This window comes from Lipomyces doorenjongii, assembly GCF_038497915.1.
Source record: "Lipomyces doorenjongii strain NRRL Y-27504 unplaced genomic scaffold V1508scaffold_153, whole genome shotgun sequence".
Taxonomy (NCBI): domain Eukaryota; kingdom Fungi; phylum Ascomycota; class Lipomycetes; order Lipomycetales; family Lipomycetaceae; genus Lipomyces; species Lipomyces doorenjongii.
This window is the reverse complement of record NW_027118220.1, coordinates 1-18717: the sequence shown is the minus strand read 5'-3', so window position 1 is coordinate 18717 and position 18717 is coordinate 1. Positions and strand designations below refer to the sequence as shown.

At 46.4% G+C, this 18717-nt stretch overlaps 5 protein-coding genes across 5 annotated transcripts; 3 read left to right on the top strand and 2 right to left on the bottom strand.

Annotated features, from left to right (window-relative positions):
- Window positions 1-1537: 1537 nt before the first annotated feature.
- V1508DRAFT_362143 (general substrate transporter) lies at window positions 1538-3122 on the top strand (the record flags this gene model as incomplete). The annotated part of the gene is made up of 2 exons (XM_066937218.1): window positions 1538-1755; window positions 1805-3122. 2 exons carry the CDS (start codon window positions 1538-1540, stop codon window positions 3120-3122), a joined length of 1536 nt encoding a protein of 511 aa, XP_066792267.1.
- Window positions 3123-4516: 1394 nt separating this feature from the next.
- On the bottom strand, window positions 4517-6455 carry V1508DRAFT_407133 (glycoside hydrolase superfamily; the record flags this gene model as incomplete). The annotated part of the gene is made up of 6 exons (XM_066938834.1): window positions 4517-4791; window positions 4820-5013; window positions 5062-5403; window positions 5459-5876; window positions 5929-6058; window positions 6114-6455. The coding sequence occupies 6 exons, from the start codon at window positions 6453-6455 to the stop codon at window positions 4517-4519; spliced, it is 1701 nt and encodes a 566-aa protein (XP_066792266.1).
- A 4444-nt stretch (window positions 6456-10899) lies between these two features.
- On the top strand, window positions 10900-11357 carry V1508DRAFT_67522 (uncharacterized protein). The gene has a single exon (XM_066943003.1). It carries the CDS (start codon window positions 11054-11056, stop codon window positions 11288-11290), a length of 237 nt encoding a protein of 78 aa, XP_066792265.1. The 5' UTR covers window positions 10900-11053; the 3' UTR covers window positions 11291-11357.
- A 3070-nt stretch (window positions 11358-14427) lies between these two features.
- Window positions 14428-15393, bottom strand: V1508DRAFT_400949 (uncharacterized protein; the record flags this gene model as incomplete). The annotated part of the gene is made up of 2 exons (XM_066938382.1): window positions 14428-14928; window positions 15211-15393. The coding sequence occupies 2 exons, from the start codon at window positions 15391-15393 to the stop codon at window positions 14428-14430; spliced, it is 684 nt and encodes a 227-aa protein (XP_066792264.1).
- Window positions 15394-15697: 304 nt separating this feature from the next.
- On the top strand, window positions 15698-16807 carry V1508DRAFT_362142 (uncharacterized protein; the record flags this gene model as incomplete). The annotated part of the gene is made up of 2 exons (XM_066937217.1): window positions 15698-16052; window positions 16110-16807. The coding sequence occupies 2 exons, from the start codon at window positions 15698-15700 to the stop codon at window positions 16805-16807; spliced, it is 1053 nt and encodes a 350-aa protein (XP_066792263.1).
- Window positions 16808-18717: the final 1910 nt, after the last annotated feature.

Genomic DNA, 18717 nt, shown 5'->3' with positions numbered 1-18717 from the left:
TTCTGTAGGACGTGAGATATGCACGAATGGCTCAAAATCCGTTGCGTAAGACGTGGTGATATCTGAAAATATCCTACTTATCCGGATTTCAAGAGTTGCGTTTAGCGTAGACTTCAACTCAGTCGGCCCGTATTCGCTAACTTCGAGTGTTCGACAGCTCTGAATAATGAATACAATAGAGTACAATTATATTCACGTGATTAGGTGTCTAAGAGTATGGTTTACATTTCATCGTGAGCTAACCTAACGATTACAATATGGTAAACTAAATTGTAGCTAGTGTTTAAGAATAATATTTGGCAATTGACGGGCGACAGTAAGTTTGGTTATATACAACTCTCAATTTCTATATATGCAAATATCAAGCGGACAAAGTCGCGCACAAATTGTTAACAAACAAGGAAACAAATGCGCGACAAACCCGCATACAAAAGTACGGGGACAAAACAGCGTGACAGCTGATGACGGCTCTTCCCGAGAGAGATTGTAGGGGATGGGGCTGTCAGGAGTAGGGTTTACGTGGCTCAGCGTAGAGCATGTACGACTCGAAGGTTGTGGCAGTGCGCCTGAGCAATCAAGTTCTTTTTGAGGCGCAGAATGGTAGGCAACACGACAGTTAGACCATTACGGGCACACCCAGCGACATCCATGTCGGTTGTGGTGACATCAGAAATTTAGCCACCTGAATTTATATTGACCGCAACTAGAAGTAATAGTCGAGGAGCAACTCGCAATAACCTGCAACTTACTAGCATGCTGCCCTGAAGATCTCATGACGAGTAGGTGAGTTCATAACGAGATGTTGTGATAGAGAAATTCGCTAATATTATTACATTTCTACACTTCATACCAGGTCAATTTACTTTTGGAGTATCATCGCCACGTTACTCTCCTTTCTATAAAATTTTGGAATCTACGATCGCTAGTCTAGTACCTACTACACCTTTCCACAACAGAGCGCCGCAACGTCGTCACGGTAGGTCCGGCGCGACCTGGCCGTAAATTTACAGCTGCGTCTTCTGGTCATCGTCAATAGTTTCCGCCAAGAAGCACTCGTTATACAACGTGCTTGTTAAACATTTTGGAACTGTCTTTTGTGACTATTGATGATCATGGTATAGCGGTCAGTTGGTACGCGCGACAGGGGGTGGAACTTGTCACCAAAATCGGACTGTGCTTCCTTAGAGTTCGGAATTGCAGCCCGCCCACCGCGTAATCGTAAACCGGCTTCAAGTTTCAAAGCCTAACTAATCAAACCAATGTAGGATGGTAGAATAGTAGCATCCGGTCTCGGCATCTATATCGGATTTAAGTTCGTCTTTTGCTCGTGGATAAGGAACCTCCAGCGCGAAATGATACTTCTAATTAAGTGTCATGGATTAAGGTTTCCTTAATAAAATTCAGTGTGTGGTTTAGGGAAAGCATCAGACATTTGCAAGGCAACTCGCACCCTTGAGTCGCACAACTTACACCCAACCAATTTCTGGCTCGCATACTCCCCCATCACGTATCGCATGGCGGCCGCGGCCAACCGGCAATGGTACGGCTTGTCAACGTTTACACGATTTCGGCATTTTTGTCCCTCGGCGTCGCATTGATCGGGTTCGATATCTCGTCCATGTCGGGTGTGCTGGGAACCCACCAGTACCGGGACTATTACGGCAATCCACTGGGAGCACGGCAGGGTGCCATCACGGGCGCAATGGCTGCGGGATCATTTGTTAGTGCACTGTTTGCTGGTAGTCTCGGTGACCGGTAAGTGTTCTTGTGGTCGGCTGGGTTTGTAAATTGCTGAGATTGGCAGGTTTGGGCGCAAGATCACTATCCAGGTGGGCTTGCTTCTGTGGTGCATCGGCTCGGTGGTGCAATCTACGTCGAATGGCGTTGCGATGCTGGTTGCTGGACGCGTAATATCTGGTCTCTGCATCGGGCTGACGGCCTCGCTCATACCCACATATCAGTCCGAAATCGCGCCGCACAAGATCCGTGGACGCATTGTCTCGTTTCAGTCATTGGCTGGGGCCATGGGAATCATGATTCAATATTTTATCCAGTACGGGTGCTCATTTATTAATTCGGAGGCCGCGTTCCGCGTACCGTGGGCTATCCAGGCAAGCCCCGCTGTTATCTTGTTTGTCGGCCTCTTCTGGTTCCCTCGCTCTCCACGGTGGCTCGCGAGCAAGGGCCGGTGGGAGGAGGTTTTAAAGGTCCTTGCACGCTTGCGCACGGCAAACAATGATGTCAACAATGCGTTTGTGTTAGCAGAATACAAGGAGATCGAGGACCGGGTCCGGCTCGACTTGTTGGACGTACCGTCCAACTCGATCCGTGACCTGTTCTCGGGGAAGATGCGCAAGCGCGTCTTTCTGGGGATGGCGATCCAAATATGGAGTCAGCTGACGGGAATCAATATAATGATGTATTATATTGTGTACATCCTCGAGTCCGCAGGTATTAGAAACGTGTTGCTCGCGTCGTCAGCCCAGTACATCATCAATGTCGTCATGACGATCCCCGCCATCCTGTGGGTCGACAAGTGGGGTCGTCGGCCCAGCCTTTTAGTTGGTGCGGTATCGATGGCTTTCTGGCTGTTTCTCATCGGCGGCCTGCTCAAGGCGTACGGTGAACCCAACCCCATCCCAAACCAGCCCACTACCTGGATAGTCGTCGACCATCCTGCCGTGAGCCGCGCCATTCTCGCCGGTTCCTGCATCACTGTGGGCTCCTTCGCCATATCTTGGGGCCCTATATCCTGGATATACCAAGCCGAAGTTGTCCCACTGCGCGTCCGCGCGAGATCTGTCGCTCTGTCGACCGCATCTAACTGGGCTTTCAATTTCGTCTTGGCCGTTTTCGTCCCGCTGCTACTCCGCTCCATCAGTTGGGTCATGTTTTTCCTCTTTGGTTCGTTCGATATCGCGGCATTCATTCATGTTTGGGTTGCTGCACCCGAGACAAAGCAGCGCACACTAGAGGAAATGGATGAGATATTTGAGCATGGTGAGCAAGTGCCGCTGTGGAAATCATTCACAGCCACGAGGCCCACGAATAAGTTCGACATGCTTGCGAAGGATATTGAAATGGGAAAATTGATTGTTCATCCACAGGTGAATTCCTTTTGATTCCTCGAGAACAAATTCATTGCGAACATCTTCCTTAATAGCAATGATCAGGTTGAAGCACTTCGTCAGCAAACCAGCACTCTACAGCAGTCATATTTCATACATCATCGATCATCAATGACGCGAACAAAGATAGACGTAACAACGCTAGACGTAACAACGCTAGACGTAACAACGCTAGACTTGGCTGCATAAGAGTTGCTGAACAAGACTAGATTTGATGTACTGGTCTGGATTGGACGAGATGACAGATGATATTGGCTTTCAGGATTTGCTTACAGGATAATCCGCTGATTTGTACTTGAGCATGTTATCGGATTCATGTCGGTTAAAGTGCCTGTTCAGCACAGGATTCTAACCCTGCAATTATACATGACCTCCGTGACATAGTGGAAATGTAGCGCTCTAAAAACAATTACAGACTTCCAATAACTCGTCAGACTGTTACATCAATACAGCGTTTAACGTTGCTCTACTCAACACTCCTCATTGGGAAAATCCGCCTGTGCTCGTCGAAGCTTCGCTTGTCAGCTCATCTGTATGGCACCGGCGTTTGACTTCGCAGATATACGCAGTGTCTTCTCACAAACTGGTGCATATTGCCACAAGCATAGTATCTCCTTGATCGTGACTACGCATCCGGCGAACGGAGTAGTAGATCACCGTCCGAGTAGGCGCCTCAAGGTGAAGGACCCGTGCAGGAAACTCTACTTCCTATTTGCTTACCCTGGCCGTACAAAAGGCAATCATGTGCTTCATACTCTTCATACCATGCAGACATCCATCTCCGCCCTTCGATGACGGTATCCCTGGTTGATTCATCTGACTTTGCGCAGATTTAGATAGCCCTGGATGGCCATTTATGTTTGCCTTGAACGCTGCAGCCATTGTAGAGATGTTGAACAATAATCCGACCAATGAGTCTTCTAATACGTCATATTGACTCATTTACCCGAAATCCCCACAGCTTCCTATTACTGCTCGGGAATTATACATGGCCTTGCCTTTGGATATGATGCTATATAGGTGTTCTACACTACAGCGGAGACTCCGCCTTACAAAGAGTATGGCTCCAGAGCAGCGCTTGGATGATGGAGATTGAGATTGGTCCATCCCGCAGTGTTTGATTTATTAGACCGAATCGCAGGAGAATAGATGTGATGCTCAACAACGCTTGGAGTTAGAGGCGAGTGAGAACCCCCGTCATTGCCTGGAGTAGACCATCCGAAATTGATACCGCAAAGCAAGTATGACTGCCAGTAGTTAGCCTGACGTGCGACTAGCCAATAGCTCATATTGATAAAATGCAGGCATGCTGTAAATAATAAAAAATTTTCCATCGTCACGGTATTCCATCCATTCTCTCAACACAAACTTTGGATGCTCAAACCTTGTCAATTACTTAGAATATACAGAAGTGCCTCATAAGGACGCACCACCATCTCCTTCTGTAGTCCTTTTACGTCTCCGTAATTGGACAATACAATTTTCCCCGGCCTCAATAGCTCCTGAGGAAGAGTCCATGTCACCACTGAGTCGCTGAATGAAGTTACAACCAGAGCAGCCTCGCGTCCAAATACTCGCCGATATGCACAGATTTTCTCGTTTGTGGGATCTACCAATTCGAACTTGCCGTAGACTAGCACATCCTTGTACGTCCGTCGCAAAGCTAAAATTGAACGCCAGTAGCTGAACACGCTCGTCAACCTGCACTGCCGCATTCCATTCCTTGTAGTCTTCATTTACATCCATCCAAGGCTGTATAGAACTAAAGCCTGCGAAGTCACTGGAGTCCCACTGGAACGGAAGGCGCGCGTGATCACGAGCCTTTTTTTGCATCTCCCCCATCGCAGTGTCCAAGGTTTCCTGGGATACATTGTCATGGAGTAACCTTTATAATAATCAGCCAGCACAGAAAACGACGCTTGAGGATACTCACTGTTTGTAGTAGTTAATCGTCTCCAAGTCTTTGTACTTTTCAATTGGCCATGATTTCGGCATGTTAGCCAAACCAAGCTCTTCGCCCTGGTACAAAAACAAAGTCCCACTCTGAAGTCCGATGAATGTAGCCAACATCTTCGCACCTATTTTTCGCAACTCATGCGTATCAGAGAGAAACCTCGACACTGAACGGCCCCAGTCATGATTTTCCAGAAACAACGCGTTCCAGCCGTCGTTTTCCTGCATGAATACCTGCCATTTGTTGGCAATGTCTTTGAATTCCCTAGGAGTCCACTTCTTCGGGGAGTACTTATGGAAAGGACCCCTGTCTATATCGATACTATTAAATATTACTATAACGCAACAAAATGTGTTTTGCAAAGATATTATCTCACAGCTCAAATTGGAAGACCATATTCAGTTCATTCCTGTCGAAGTTCACAATTTTTATAATCTCATTTGGGTCATATAGATAAGCCATTTCGCCAACACTGAAAGCATTATATTCCTTCAAGATTTTGCCCACTTCGGCTACATAATCGTGCAGACAGGGCCCCATGGAGTAATACATTGCAGAATGTTGATATTTCGACGAAGGTACAGTAATAGGAGCATCTGGGAAAGCTGGATTTTTGCTAATGAAATTGATCGCATCCATTCTGAAACCATCGACGCCTTTGATTATCCAGAAACGCATGATGTCGTAAATCTCTTGACGGACTTTAGGATTTTCCCAATTCAGATCCGGTTGTTCCGCCGCAAATAGATGGAAATAAAATTCATCGCTCTTTTCATCGTATTTCCACACACTTCCTGTATGCTATCGTCAGATGCTTGGAGAGAATTGTAACAGAAAATGGCTAACCTGAAAATAAAGAGAGCCAGTTGTTTGGTGGAAGGTTTTCTCCGTTTTCACAAACCTTCGGCTTCTTCCAGATATAATAATCTCGGTATGGACTGTCTTTCGAAGCGAGAGCAGATTTAAACCATTCGTGCTGCAGTGCGGCGGATTAGCGATCGCTGGCTAAGTCAGCTAAGGACAAAACTCACCTGATCAGAGGTATGATTGGCAACCATATCCATAACCAGCTTCATTCCTCTGGAATGGAGTCCCTCGAGCAAGAGTTCAACATCCTCCATGGTGCCATACTGCTCGTCGATATCCCTGTAGTCAGAGACATCATAGCCCATGTCAACTTTAGGAGACTTGTAACATGGACATATCCACACTATATCCACGCCGAGGCTCTTGATGTAGTCCAACTTTGAAACAATCCCGGGAATATCGCCGATACCGTCGCCGTTTGAATCCTTGAAAGATGCTGGATAGATATGGTATATGCTAGCCTCTTTCCACCATATACGGTGGACATTTTCCGTCCGGTGAACCATTACGATTGTGAGGGAAGATGACGAAAGGTCCGCAATGGAAAGTGATATGGGACACCATACTTAAAAGAAACCTTGAGCTTGCACATGGTTCGATGTCAATTCAGGGAGAGTACAATTGCCGGATGAACATCCCTTCTCGTGGAATTTTCCCCAACCCTGAACTATGTCCGACGATAAACGCATCAGAGGACTGCAATGATCTTTAGGTCAACAATATTTAGTGAACCATTGATTATATTTAATTATGGGAGAAGAAGCGAGCTTCATCATTACAGCCAGTAGGGCTGCTCCGAATATTCGCAAGGTGTCCACGCAACGAATGAAATTGCGAATATTATTCGACGAATATTCGTTATTCGCATATTTATTCGCAATCCCTGAAACCCTGAAACTCACCAGCAGTGCTCATAGTTTATGACGTTCCAACACAAGAAGAACCAAATGCATTAAAAAATGAGATTCATGGAGAGTATACCAACCGTTCCTTTTTGGGACTAGCGTAAATTGACGTACTCTCTCTCTGACCGTCGGTATCTCCCATTACCCGGACGTAGCCGAACAAGTATTAGGGCCTGATTCTTTTTTTAATGGCTCTCCCATTTAAAAACCAAAAAAAAAGAATCGCCCCTTCTAATGGTACCATTAAACCTAAAAAGAATCACACCTTCTAATGGTACTCCCATTATACACAAAAAGAATCAGGTAAGGTTAAATGGAGCTCCCATTTTACTAGCGTAATGGAGTTGAAATGGTGACAGCCTTTTCCCATACAAAAAGCTAATGGAGGTCTGACCTCCATTTCAACTTCATTTACGCTAACGAAACCTACCGAAACACCACCTTTCTGACCAATCTACAGAGTATCACGTCTCTACAACACTGTAATAGGCCTTGTAAGTTGTAATTTGACTTCTTGTTCGTTACTTCTCGATCGATAAGACGTGTTTAAGATTTGAAGGAACTCTTGATCGGACGACCTCCAATGCTTCTACCCAGGCCCCTTGTTTGAACCCTGAATGGGTCATTTCAAAAATATCAAATATTGATACGAAACAGAAATTAGAGGGAGATAGTTATTAGCGAGTAAAGCTTTTATTATAAATTTACTAGAGTCGCGTTTACCCGATTGTAGGGTGGGCCCTACTCAAAATTATTTCGGTAAATTGCGTATGATCCAGGTCAAGTGCGATTCAAATGGGAGCTCCGTTTACACTTTTAAATGGCGCTGCCATCAGCGCCTGAAACCCTGAGCCCTAAATGGGACCTCCATTAGGAGGAAATAAATGGCTGCACCCAAATGGAGCTCCCATTTAAAAAAGTAAATGGGAGGGCCATTAAAAAAGAATCAGGTTAAAAAAAGGATCAGGCCCTTAGTCCGACAATAACGCGTACACAAAGCTGAACGCGTCGTTGTATTGACCTTTCTCCAACGACGTGAATAATCATCGCATAGTCGCCCCACGCGTGTTACTGTTATCATGGATCCCGTTGCAATTGACTTTCCCGCGAAGAACAATCCCTACGACTTATCCATTGGCATAGTCTTTGATTCAAGTGCCAGAGCCAGAGCTTTTGTGAACGCACATGCGATCAACAACAATTTCGCCGTAAAGAATGGCGTAGTTGAAAAACAAAGATAAGAGTCTACTGCTTGTATGCAAGTGCAGCAGAAAGCCTCTCAACACCGGTAAGCTCCCAATGGAAGTCGGGACTAAAGGAGGCAATGGCATCCAGTGAAAGTAAGCTCGATTAGAACTTTTAAATAAAAAGAAAAGGGGTTGCTGGATCTCCGTAGTCTTGACTATCGTATCCAAGGTAATTGAACCTCTATATATACACAGAAATACTGTGTAGTAGTACGCAATGTGTCTAATCCTCAATAAGAAGTGTTTCTTCACATGAGGTTATTCTTATGCCTCTAGTGTGAAGATGGTTTACTGAAGATGGTAAAAATCTCTCAGACCATTCTTCTTTTGGGAGAATCAGCTTATTGACATGCGTAATTGTGTAGCAGTCTCGTAAGAGATTGCTCATGTGTCTTACGACAACCCTTAATGCAGTAACATGAGCAGGACTATAACACGTCAAGTTTCTCGTTGCCTACGGGCTATTATCCTTAGTAACGATAATACCTTTGATCGTACCTAAGTGACGTGTGCATAAGCTATATTTAGCTTTGGTGGCTGAGCTCATAAGGCCACTTCCGCACTTGGGCCATGTTGCTAGAGACATCAAATGTTCAAGTCCAGCGTTTTTCTACGTAGTCACGAGGAGGTTTATCACTCCTTGAGCTAGGTTGGTGGAGACCTGGACAATCTTCACTTTCCTATTCCGATCTGGTCGGCGTCTCGCAGAGTTTGCCCACTTCAGGATGTAGTTTGGTGATCGCGGGGATAGATGACAGGATCGTTGAAGGGTTCGCTAAAAAGTCCATGCTTAGGTCGTATTTAGTGTCCATGGTGGCACACTATAAAATATTCGTAGGTAGAAGTCTAGGGAGACTAGCTAACAAAATAGCTGTACTGCTGGAATCAATAACTAAGACTAACTCGACAGCGCATACATCGACGTCAGGTGCTCTGAGCACCCTTCCTCTACTACTTCTTGCTAGGTGGCTATAGATCCCCGATTTAGTGAAGTATCGCTAACCCTGCTGTGGCGTGGTCACTAAAAGTACTCTCTTAGTAAGGCTGAATAAATATCAGGTCGCTGCATTTATTTGGATCAGTTATCCACAATAAATTTAGAGACTGCCCAATAATGATGGGGGATCTTGTCTGTACAGAAAATGCCAAATTAAGAATTTTAGGTGATGTCCGGTTGGGAGTTTAATCTTGATCACTAATAAAAACTGGGGGTCTCTAATTGAAAAATTGCTGTCACTAAAGCTCTTGGGAGCGTAACTTGTAATGGAAGGTTGATTGCATTTTAATGCTCTCCCATAAGGGGGACAACTGGTAGGTGTAGACACACCCCCGACGCCCACAACACGAAACCCTTATTTTGTGCCCAAATGGAATACGCATATAACATACATTACAATGCCGGATATAGGCATTGGTTAGGTACTAGACAGCCCGAAAATGAGTGTCACAACCCACAAACAGTGAAAACTCGAGCAGTATCTGCACTAACGTGATCGGCAAGCGAGTGGACCACCCAAGCGAGCGGCTCACTCCTCAATCGTCTACGCGTCCCGTACTTCAAAATTTTAATAACGTAGCAACCATGGTCGGAAACGATTGAAGTAAGGAAGGAAGAATTGAATTAGCGGTCTAGGCTTATAAAAATACCAAAATTGCAAGCATTAGAGGTGCTGCGCGTTTGTACGAGGTCCCCTACTCTACGCTTCGCGCTCGTCTAGGTGGCCGCGCATCAAGACTCAATTCGACTACACCGACGCGAAAACTGACCAAGAGAGAAGAAGAGGTGCTGCTAGAATGGGTCCTGTCAATGGATAAGCGAGGACTTCCTCCAATGGTTGCGGGCGTTCGTAGAATGGCCGATTTGCTCCTTGCCAAGCGTGCGGCATCATCGTCCCAACCTCCCATACAAGTCGGAGACAAATGGGTACGTAATTTTATTACACGACATCCTGAGTTGAAGTCAAAGTACTCGCGAAGATACAATCATCAACGGGCAAAGATGGAGGACCCCGAGATAGTGGTTCGAGCTTGTACGGAACACGATTCAGAGTTATGGGATTGCCGAGGAAGACATTTACAACTTCGACGAAACAGCTTTCCAAATGGGTGTTCTCGGAACCTCAAAAATTGTAACTTCTGCTGAAAGATATGGGAAGGCGTTTCTGAAACAGCCCGGGAATCGGGAGTGGGTGACGGTTGCTGAAGCGGCCAATTCCTCCGGATAGGCTCTCCCACCCATGGTGATCTTCAAGGGAAAAGTGTTCCAATCACCGTGGCTTCGCGACATACCAGAGGATTGGACGGTATGTGTGAGCACCAACGGCTGGATTACTAATGACATTGGGCGACAGTGGCTTCAAGAAGTCTTCGATAAATATACTCGGGATCGGAATAAAGGCAAATATCGACTACTAATTTGGACGGTCACGGAAGTCATGTTACATCAGAATTTGATCAGTATTGCACAGGAAACTTTATGTGCCGGCTCACTCGTCCCATCTTCTTCAACCGCTCGATGTGGGCTGTTTTGCGCCACTGAAGCGGTCATACAGCAGTCAAGTTGAAGCGAGTACGAGAGCTGGTATAAATCACATGGACAAGTTGGACTTTCTACGCCTATATCAGATTGCACGACAAGAGGCATTGTTTATGCCCAATATTCAGAGTGATTTAGGGCAACAGGACCATTTCCGTTCGATCCAAGTAGGGTCCTCAGTAACTTTACAATTTCCGGCATTGAAACACCTACACAAAGCAGCCAGCCACAGAGTTCTCTAGAGACATGGGTACCTGAAACGCCGAGGACCATTATTCAATTGCAACGTCAAACGGAGAGAATCAAAAAGCATTTAAGCAGGGTGGGTCCCACAAGTACGACGTCGGTCGCAATTGATCAGATAAAGACGTGTGGCACTACATCAGGCCGAGATTTTAACTGCCCAACTTACCAAAATGCAGGCCAGTACACAACACCAGAAAAGAAAGCGCCAAATAAATAGATCTTTTATCACTTCCAGCACTATTTTGACTGGAACAGAAGGTCGTGGTCGTGCGTCCTGCCAAGAAGACGTAGTCGAGGGTGAGAGCGCAGAGGGGAGAGCCGTTGAAGAAACCCGTACGCCAAGACGATGCAGCCGTTGCAACCAGAGCGGACATACGTCGCGTACGTGTAAAACTGACAAAGAATAATTTTTTATATTTATTATACTGATACAGAGTTGCTGTGGATTGCTAGAATAAATAAAATCTGAGAGTTGATATTGTGTGAGCCGCTCACTTGGGTGGTCCGCTCGCTTGCCGATCAAGCTGATATTATCAGCATTTAGTCAGCTGCAGGGTTCCCTGACCCACGACCACACAATAGCTGGAACGCCCTTACTTTATACACGTCTCCTCCAGTCCTTGCCAGCGGCCAAACGGTACAATAAACGATCTTTGATGACAAATGTACATGGGAAAACGGAACAACAAACTGTCCGTGATGACACATATTAGAAAGCAAGCGTTAACAAACTATCCGCGATGATAAATATTAGAAACCAAGCGAAGAAGAAAAGCAAAAGTTGAGCGATGCATAAGCGTGGCGTGCGGCTTAGACGAGATGCCTCGAGCGGTGGCGGAGCGGTGGCGGAGCAGGCTCTCAAACGTTCAGGACGCTCAGCGACCTCTGCGACGTCGTTGGTCCTGACAATATATACACTAGAATACTGTACGATGTTTAAGTTGCGTCTAATCCTTAATAAGAAGTGATTCTTCATTTTCATACGAGGTAAGATAGTCTACTCAATATGGGTAAAACCTCAGACTATCCTTCTTTTGTAAGGCTCAGCTCATATGACATACGTAATGTTTATAGCAATCTCATAAGAGAATTGCTCATATGTCTTACGACAACCCTTAATGAAGTAACGTGAGAAGGACTGTAAACGTCAAGTTTCTCGTTGGGTACGGGCTATTATCTCAATATCGATAATGCATTTGATTGTTGTGGTTGTGGTTGTAGTTATAACTATGAGGCGGCGCATCGGGGCCAGCCGTTGCCCCTCTCCGCCGTTCAGGGGGGTCCGTGCCGTAGGTGGCTGGTGTGATGGCGGGCACGTTAACCCTGAAGCCCTGATGGAGATTCACAAACACTGAATGTTTTCCAATTCTGCACCCCGCAAGATCACGAACAAAATACCCAAGTAGTATTAGTCTGATTACAAAGGTGGTACCGTCTACGGCGCCAACATTTTTGAAACGCGTCAGCAGGACACGGCAAGGAGACCTGACGATAGACCGGCCTGACTGAGGCGCGACTTTTACCCTAGCCCGTGCGGCTCATTACTATACAAATTCGTGGCTTTTACATGTATACTTAACTACAGGAGGAGTCAACTGTGAACAATTTTGACGGTCAACTTCACCTCTCTTAAAAAAAATGCAATGAAATTGATAGCAAGTCCAAATATATCGTAGAGGTGTCGCCAACATTGAATATTCGACTTGGGTCTGGGGATACGGAGACCCGCTACGAAGGAACTGCCAAACCTAAGAAGCAACATTCTACGGAGTTTAGCTCGACGATGTATAACGTTGTGTTGCTAGTGGAGCTATTTGGGACTAGTGTGAACGTGATTTTCTCCGCGGCGAATCGATTCAGGTTAAAGGCGAAAGTGAGTTGACAAATTTTGGCATCCAGAATGCGGTTTTGTGTAATTGAGGTACTGGGTGGTAATATCTGGCAACTAACAATTTTGCCCTTGAATGCAGGATGGTCGCAAGGGTTACCCAAAAAGTTAACGAACTTGCAATTAAGCTATATATTACATGTTGACGTCAAACACCATAAACGTCCCCCCTTCAACGGCTTGGACCTCTGCCGGATGAGACAGACCTCGACCTCTGCCTCTGCCTCTGCCTCTACCCCTTCCCCCTTCCCCCTCCACGTTCTACGCCAACACCAATATGAAGTTGACCCTCGACAACCTCAAACCCAGGGTTCAGGGTTGTCGAGCGGTCGGTTATCTGCTGACGGGTCCCTGGGCGACCGGGTCGTATCGTTTCGGGATTCTGGACCCATAGTCGATAGTCCACCGGCTCTAAATCTCCGTGTTCAAGATACCACTGCAACTTGAACTGCTCGGACTCCAGAGAATCGCCATTGCAAAGCGCAGGCTGAATGGTGTGTGCACATGGAATTCCCATTGTTCTAGTGAAGACGCCTGTGCAAGGACGGAGAGCGGTTGTCGGAGAGAGAGCGAATTGCTTCATATGAGCCAGTACCTTGTCTAGTGCGTATGGAGATATAATTCCATTACAAGCTGCAAAGAGTTGCCGACTATGACGATGTTGACGGGTACTCTTCGCACGTTCCACCTCCACACTATATTCATGATACTGATCTTTGAAGATTAAGCTGAATGTATCCACAACGTCCTTGAGATCGCCAACAGAGTGGTGCAGCTGAGATTTTAAGGAACTATGAACTGCCTCTCAAGTAACGATCGTGCCAAAGTGAAGTACATTGTTGGTCCAATATCGTACAAATTTCTCCTTCTTTTGTAACAGCTCATCTGACAGGTAACCTATAAGCGGCGACATAGATTCGTAACGGTTTCGGAGCTCAGCACGTTGAATGACTCCTCTGTGTCGGCGTTGACAAACGGATACCAAAAAAATTTCAAGAACTCATCCCACAATTTACCAACATGCTCGGTAACCTGCGTTCGTGATAGCGGCGGTCGGGCAATAAGAGCTTCAGCTCTAAACATCTGTTTGGCATGAAGCTGGACATTCTTTGTGATATGCCAGAGACAGAGGAGGTGGTTGAAAAATGGATAGAACGAACCTATTGCATTCTGCAAGGCTTCGTCACCGTCGGTTACAATTGTAACTGGTGGGAGCAGGGCCAATCGATCATATATCCTTCTTAGGTGTTGGAACACCCACAGAATAGAATCCTCTCCTTCGTCGCTAAGAAAGCAACTGCCAACTGTAAAAGTGCGATTGGTAGACGTCATTTCAACGATATTAAGCAATGGGAGGCGGAACCGGTTGGTCTTATAGGTGCTATCCATAATGAGTACCTCAGAATGCAGGCGAAGCATCTCAATTGATGATTTGTGAATGAACCGTAGTCGAATAACCCGTTGATTCTCGTCGCATTTGTTGAAAGATATATGGACCGAGTCTTCGTCATAGAAGACAGTCCGCCGAGCTCTTTTCGCTTAATATGGCACGGAGATTATGGATATCTCGTCGCGTAACAGAGGTACCTGGATCTAATTGACGAAGCGTTCGGACAGTTTCTCTAGCTCGAATCCCCGCTTTCATCTGCGTGTAGACTATATCGTAAACACCGTCTCTTTGAGTATCGTCACGTCGATGAACTGGGTGCGCGTAGTCGTGGCTTGACGCGTCATGATTGTGCTCAGGGTCTCGAACTTAACTTCCCAGTTCCCATTTGATTCTGTCACAACAACAGAGAAGGGGCAATTTGTTTTATAGGAGTCAGTTAGGTGACGTTGTCGGGTAGATTCATCATGATGTCTGCTCGTGTATTGCCCTCCTCGATCGCAGTGTAAGAAGACCTTGGAGATATTACCGTTCTTTCGTGCCTTGCTTCTCTGAATCCGTATCGCGTATCCATGATTCCTTGCCCAAGCCTGTCTCGATTTCTTGGCGGTATCAACGTCGAGATAGACAGTCTCAGGAGGGGGTGGCATGGAGAGGGCAGGCGGTTGAGGTCCGCCGTCGTCAAGACCTGCCCACTCCTCCTCGTCCTCGTCCTCGATGTCCCTGAATGTGTCGTTACATCGAAATATCGTCCTGGTAGATCGTAGTCGCTAGATGGGATGTCGTCAGAGGACATCTCGGAAGAATCCATGAAGAGTCTAGGAAGCCCAAAACAATAAGGGGTTGTCCAACAATATCAGTGACGCGACGCGCGGTTGACATATTATTGACATCACGTGATTACACTAGGTCTAAAAAGGAAGGGGTGTAGCTTTGTAAGGCAGGGGTGTAGCTTTAGTAATGGGCGGGGTGTAGATTTATCTTGGGCCATTTTCTAATATTGCGCTGATAGTATGTCTTGGGATCCAACTTGGGCTATCCTCATCGCTTACTTTATACGAATTAGGCAGGGCTTGCGGCGTGTAGTGATCGACTCCCACAACAGAAGAACGAATACGACGAATACGACGAATACGAAATGCCGGAGAGTCGGTCCCGGTCGGTGAAACGGCCGCCGGTTGCCGACTCGCGGTGATGAAAGTAATCTGTACCCAATTGAGCAATCGTTGCGCCATATCTGCTAGCCTTAGTTATTAATCATCTACCAAGTCAATTAAGTTAGATCGGGGCAACTTTGCGTTGGTGACAGCGACATTAGCCAGCAAGATATTCCAGCAACTCCACCCGTACAATCGGTAATTTGCAAGCAGTGTTTGGGTATGTACTGCTAACTGCTGACCGCATTATATAATCGTGCTCTTTTTTGGTTCCCTGTTTGTCCGTTCAATATTAATATCGACATTATATATATGGCTCGCTTCATCTCGGTCCTCCGCTCGCATCCTATCTGTGTTATCCAATCACTTCAATCCCGCAAAAATGGTCAGCATCAAAGATGTCCGACGTTCCAATTCTTTGCTCACGGAGAAACCATCAGGCATGGTTGCCGTCTTCGTCGGTGCAACCAGTGGAATCGGCCTAAGTACCCTTAAACAGCTGGCCAGATACTCGAATGCGCCTAAAGTGTACGTTGTCGGGCGCTCCAAACAGTCTGCGACCCCGTTACTCCACGAGCTGGAACTCTTGAGTCCGAAGGGCATTTTCATCTTCGTCGAGACCGAAATATCGTTGATTAAGAACGTGGATGCCGTGTGCGAAGAAATCAAAGCGAATGAGCAAATGCTGGATCTCGTGTTCGTCTCTCCCGGATTTTTGTCTGTGGAAGGACGGAAAGGTAAATCCCCAAATCATCTCAGAGTGAAATGTACATGGATCGTTAACGCGGCACTAGAAACTTCTGAAGGGATTGACATGTACTCCTCTCTCAGCTTCTATGCCCGCCTTCGCCTAGTCCACAACCTTATTCCACTTCTATCTGCTTCTATCAATCCTCGCGTCGTGTCTATCCTGGCAGGGGGCAAAGAGAACGTCATCGACATCAACGATCTCGAACTGCGCAAAAATTACTCTCTGGTAAATGCGGCAAACACAGCCGCAACCCAAACGACTCTCGCATTTGAAGAGCTGGCGAATTCTTACCCCATGATATCGTTCTGCCACGTTTACCCCGGACTTGTTGCTACCGGTATCATTGCCAAGTTCACGGGCACTTTCAAAGGAATTTGGGCATTGCCGGCGATGCTGGCAAGGTGGACTTTGATTCCTGTGTTGAATCGTATGGCGACGACGGTTGACGAGGCGGGTGAGAGAGGGTTGTTTGTTGCTACGAGCGCGAAGTATCCACCTGCAGAGCCGACGGATCCACAGCACGTGGGTGTTGCTTTGCCAGACGGGGTGCAAGTCGCAAAGAGCTCGGTTGTGAAGGGCGGGAAGGCCAATGGCGTGTACAGGATACATAAAGACAGTGAAAGCGCGGAGAACGAAGCCGACAGTATATTGGATGGTTATAGGTTGGATCAGGTGGACAAGAGGATTTGGGAGCAGACATTGGAGGTGTGGAAAGCGGCGCTTGAAAAGCGTGGGTCTTAATAACATCTAAATTGTACACGGTTCCATCGCCTGAACGGTTAATGATATAGTTTGCTTACAGTTATTGCGTCATTTAAATGTGTAGGGATCGTACTTCGAGCGTGAGCGAGGTTCCACGTCTACAGATTGGTGTTGTCACATAAATTTACAATGTCTCTTTGATTCAAACCTTTGCTGCGCTTTTAACCACGCCTGCGTATTAATTTTGACGAAGTACTTATAATTTCTATTGGATATTATGTCTACTTACATAGTTTAGATATTAGGTCTTATCGCTGCCAGTATGAGTTCATCTTAGGAAGAGAGAGCATCATGGCTGAGAACCTCGCTCAGTCTGGGAAGCTGCTGACTTTGACACAGGGGCAATATCTATTACAGATGAAGCGTGCATAACACGTGTATACTCAGCCGCTGACACACTCACGACAAAGGAGTTCCTTAACCAAGTGCGCGAGAGGGACCGAAAGTGCGTACTAACTGGCACCGTGAATATCAAGGCGGACATGGACATTTGGGTCGGGTTCCACGCTGCCCACGTCTTTTCGCTGTCCCACCGATAGTTATCTGTTAGTTCAGGGCTACCCCAGTGTATAACGAATGGAGAGAGAGCCTGACTCGTGGATTAACTCTTGCCAGCATGGACTGCTCATGCAGTCAAATATCCACGAAGACTTTGATACTTTTTTTTGTTTCCCCATTAATCCGGATGATAATTACAAAATAGTTATTCGCTCCCAACGTTTTCGTGTTGGCTGACTAGATCTTGGCAGAAGTCTGTCCAACTGAGTGTTCGGCTTTGTGTTACATTAAGACGGAGCGGAATTATGGGCTGGAAGCTGAACAGTAGATTACTGACTTATGGTTTTCGAAAAGTATATATAGCCAATGGTCCAGTTGCTTGAGAATGGCTGACTCCCGGTCTAAGAGAGCCTCAAATTCTGCTAGTAACAGTGGCGGCTAAACTTCGCCTCTGTTGAAACTTATTCCACCCATCAGCTATTTTTCTTAGCTGCGCGTACACGTCTGGTCTATTGATGAATGCACACCGATTCAAAATCATTTCCATGCCCAACGGCCTGTCAGTATCACACTTGCGAACTATCGTGACGCCATCTTGCGGTCCGCCACTGATTCTGATTGTTGCGCCTGCCTGGGACAGTGAATTACTACTGAGGCAACCAAAAGCCTCCTGTCAATCCGAAAAAGTCATAGCAGAGGCTGAATTCCCTGTGCTGGCGAATGCGGCCAAGGATCCGGACGCAAGCTCCAGGTTGTCAAGCGCGCAAGATGTGGATAGATTGGCGCCAACATGTGGAAATGTGTAGAACACTCTAGCCTACGATCGTAGATTGTAGAATATTCTAGTAATATGTAAGCATGACGCAATTGGGTATTGGGTGGAATGCCTAGAAGGCTCCAGAAGGAAATGACTCAATCATATATAGAGGTCATAGGAACCTTCAGTCATGTATAGGTTTGTTAACTTCAGTTGCCCAGATTCACAGCAGCTTCGTCTGTGCAAATATCCTGCCTAACAGTATCTTCCGAACTTACTTTTAACTTCGGATTCTATAAATTGAAATGGAGACGAGAGGAAACCCCCTAGATTACCTGGCACTGAATGACGGCTACGAAAGTCAAACAGATACTCGCGGTTCTAGTCCAATTCTAGAGGCCCAGACCCTGGTTCATCATCGTCGCACTATTCCATCGGTCAGTCAGAGTTAGAATTGATCCAATTCTTCAGCTTTCCGACTCTGAAATTCTCCCTTCCGAATCGGTATCACAACCGCAAAGTCTCAATTCGATTATGGCGGGTCGTCAGTTAGTCAGAAGGGCCCAAAAGAATCATGGTTTTGGCAATATTTCACCTGTACGGAAACACGCAGCGAGTGGGTTGACAACCGCAC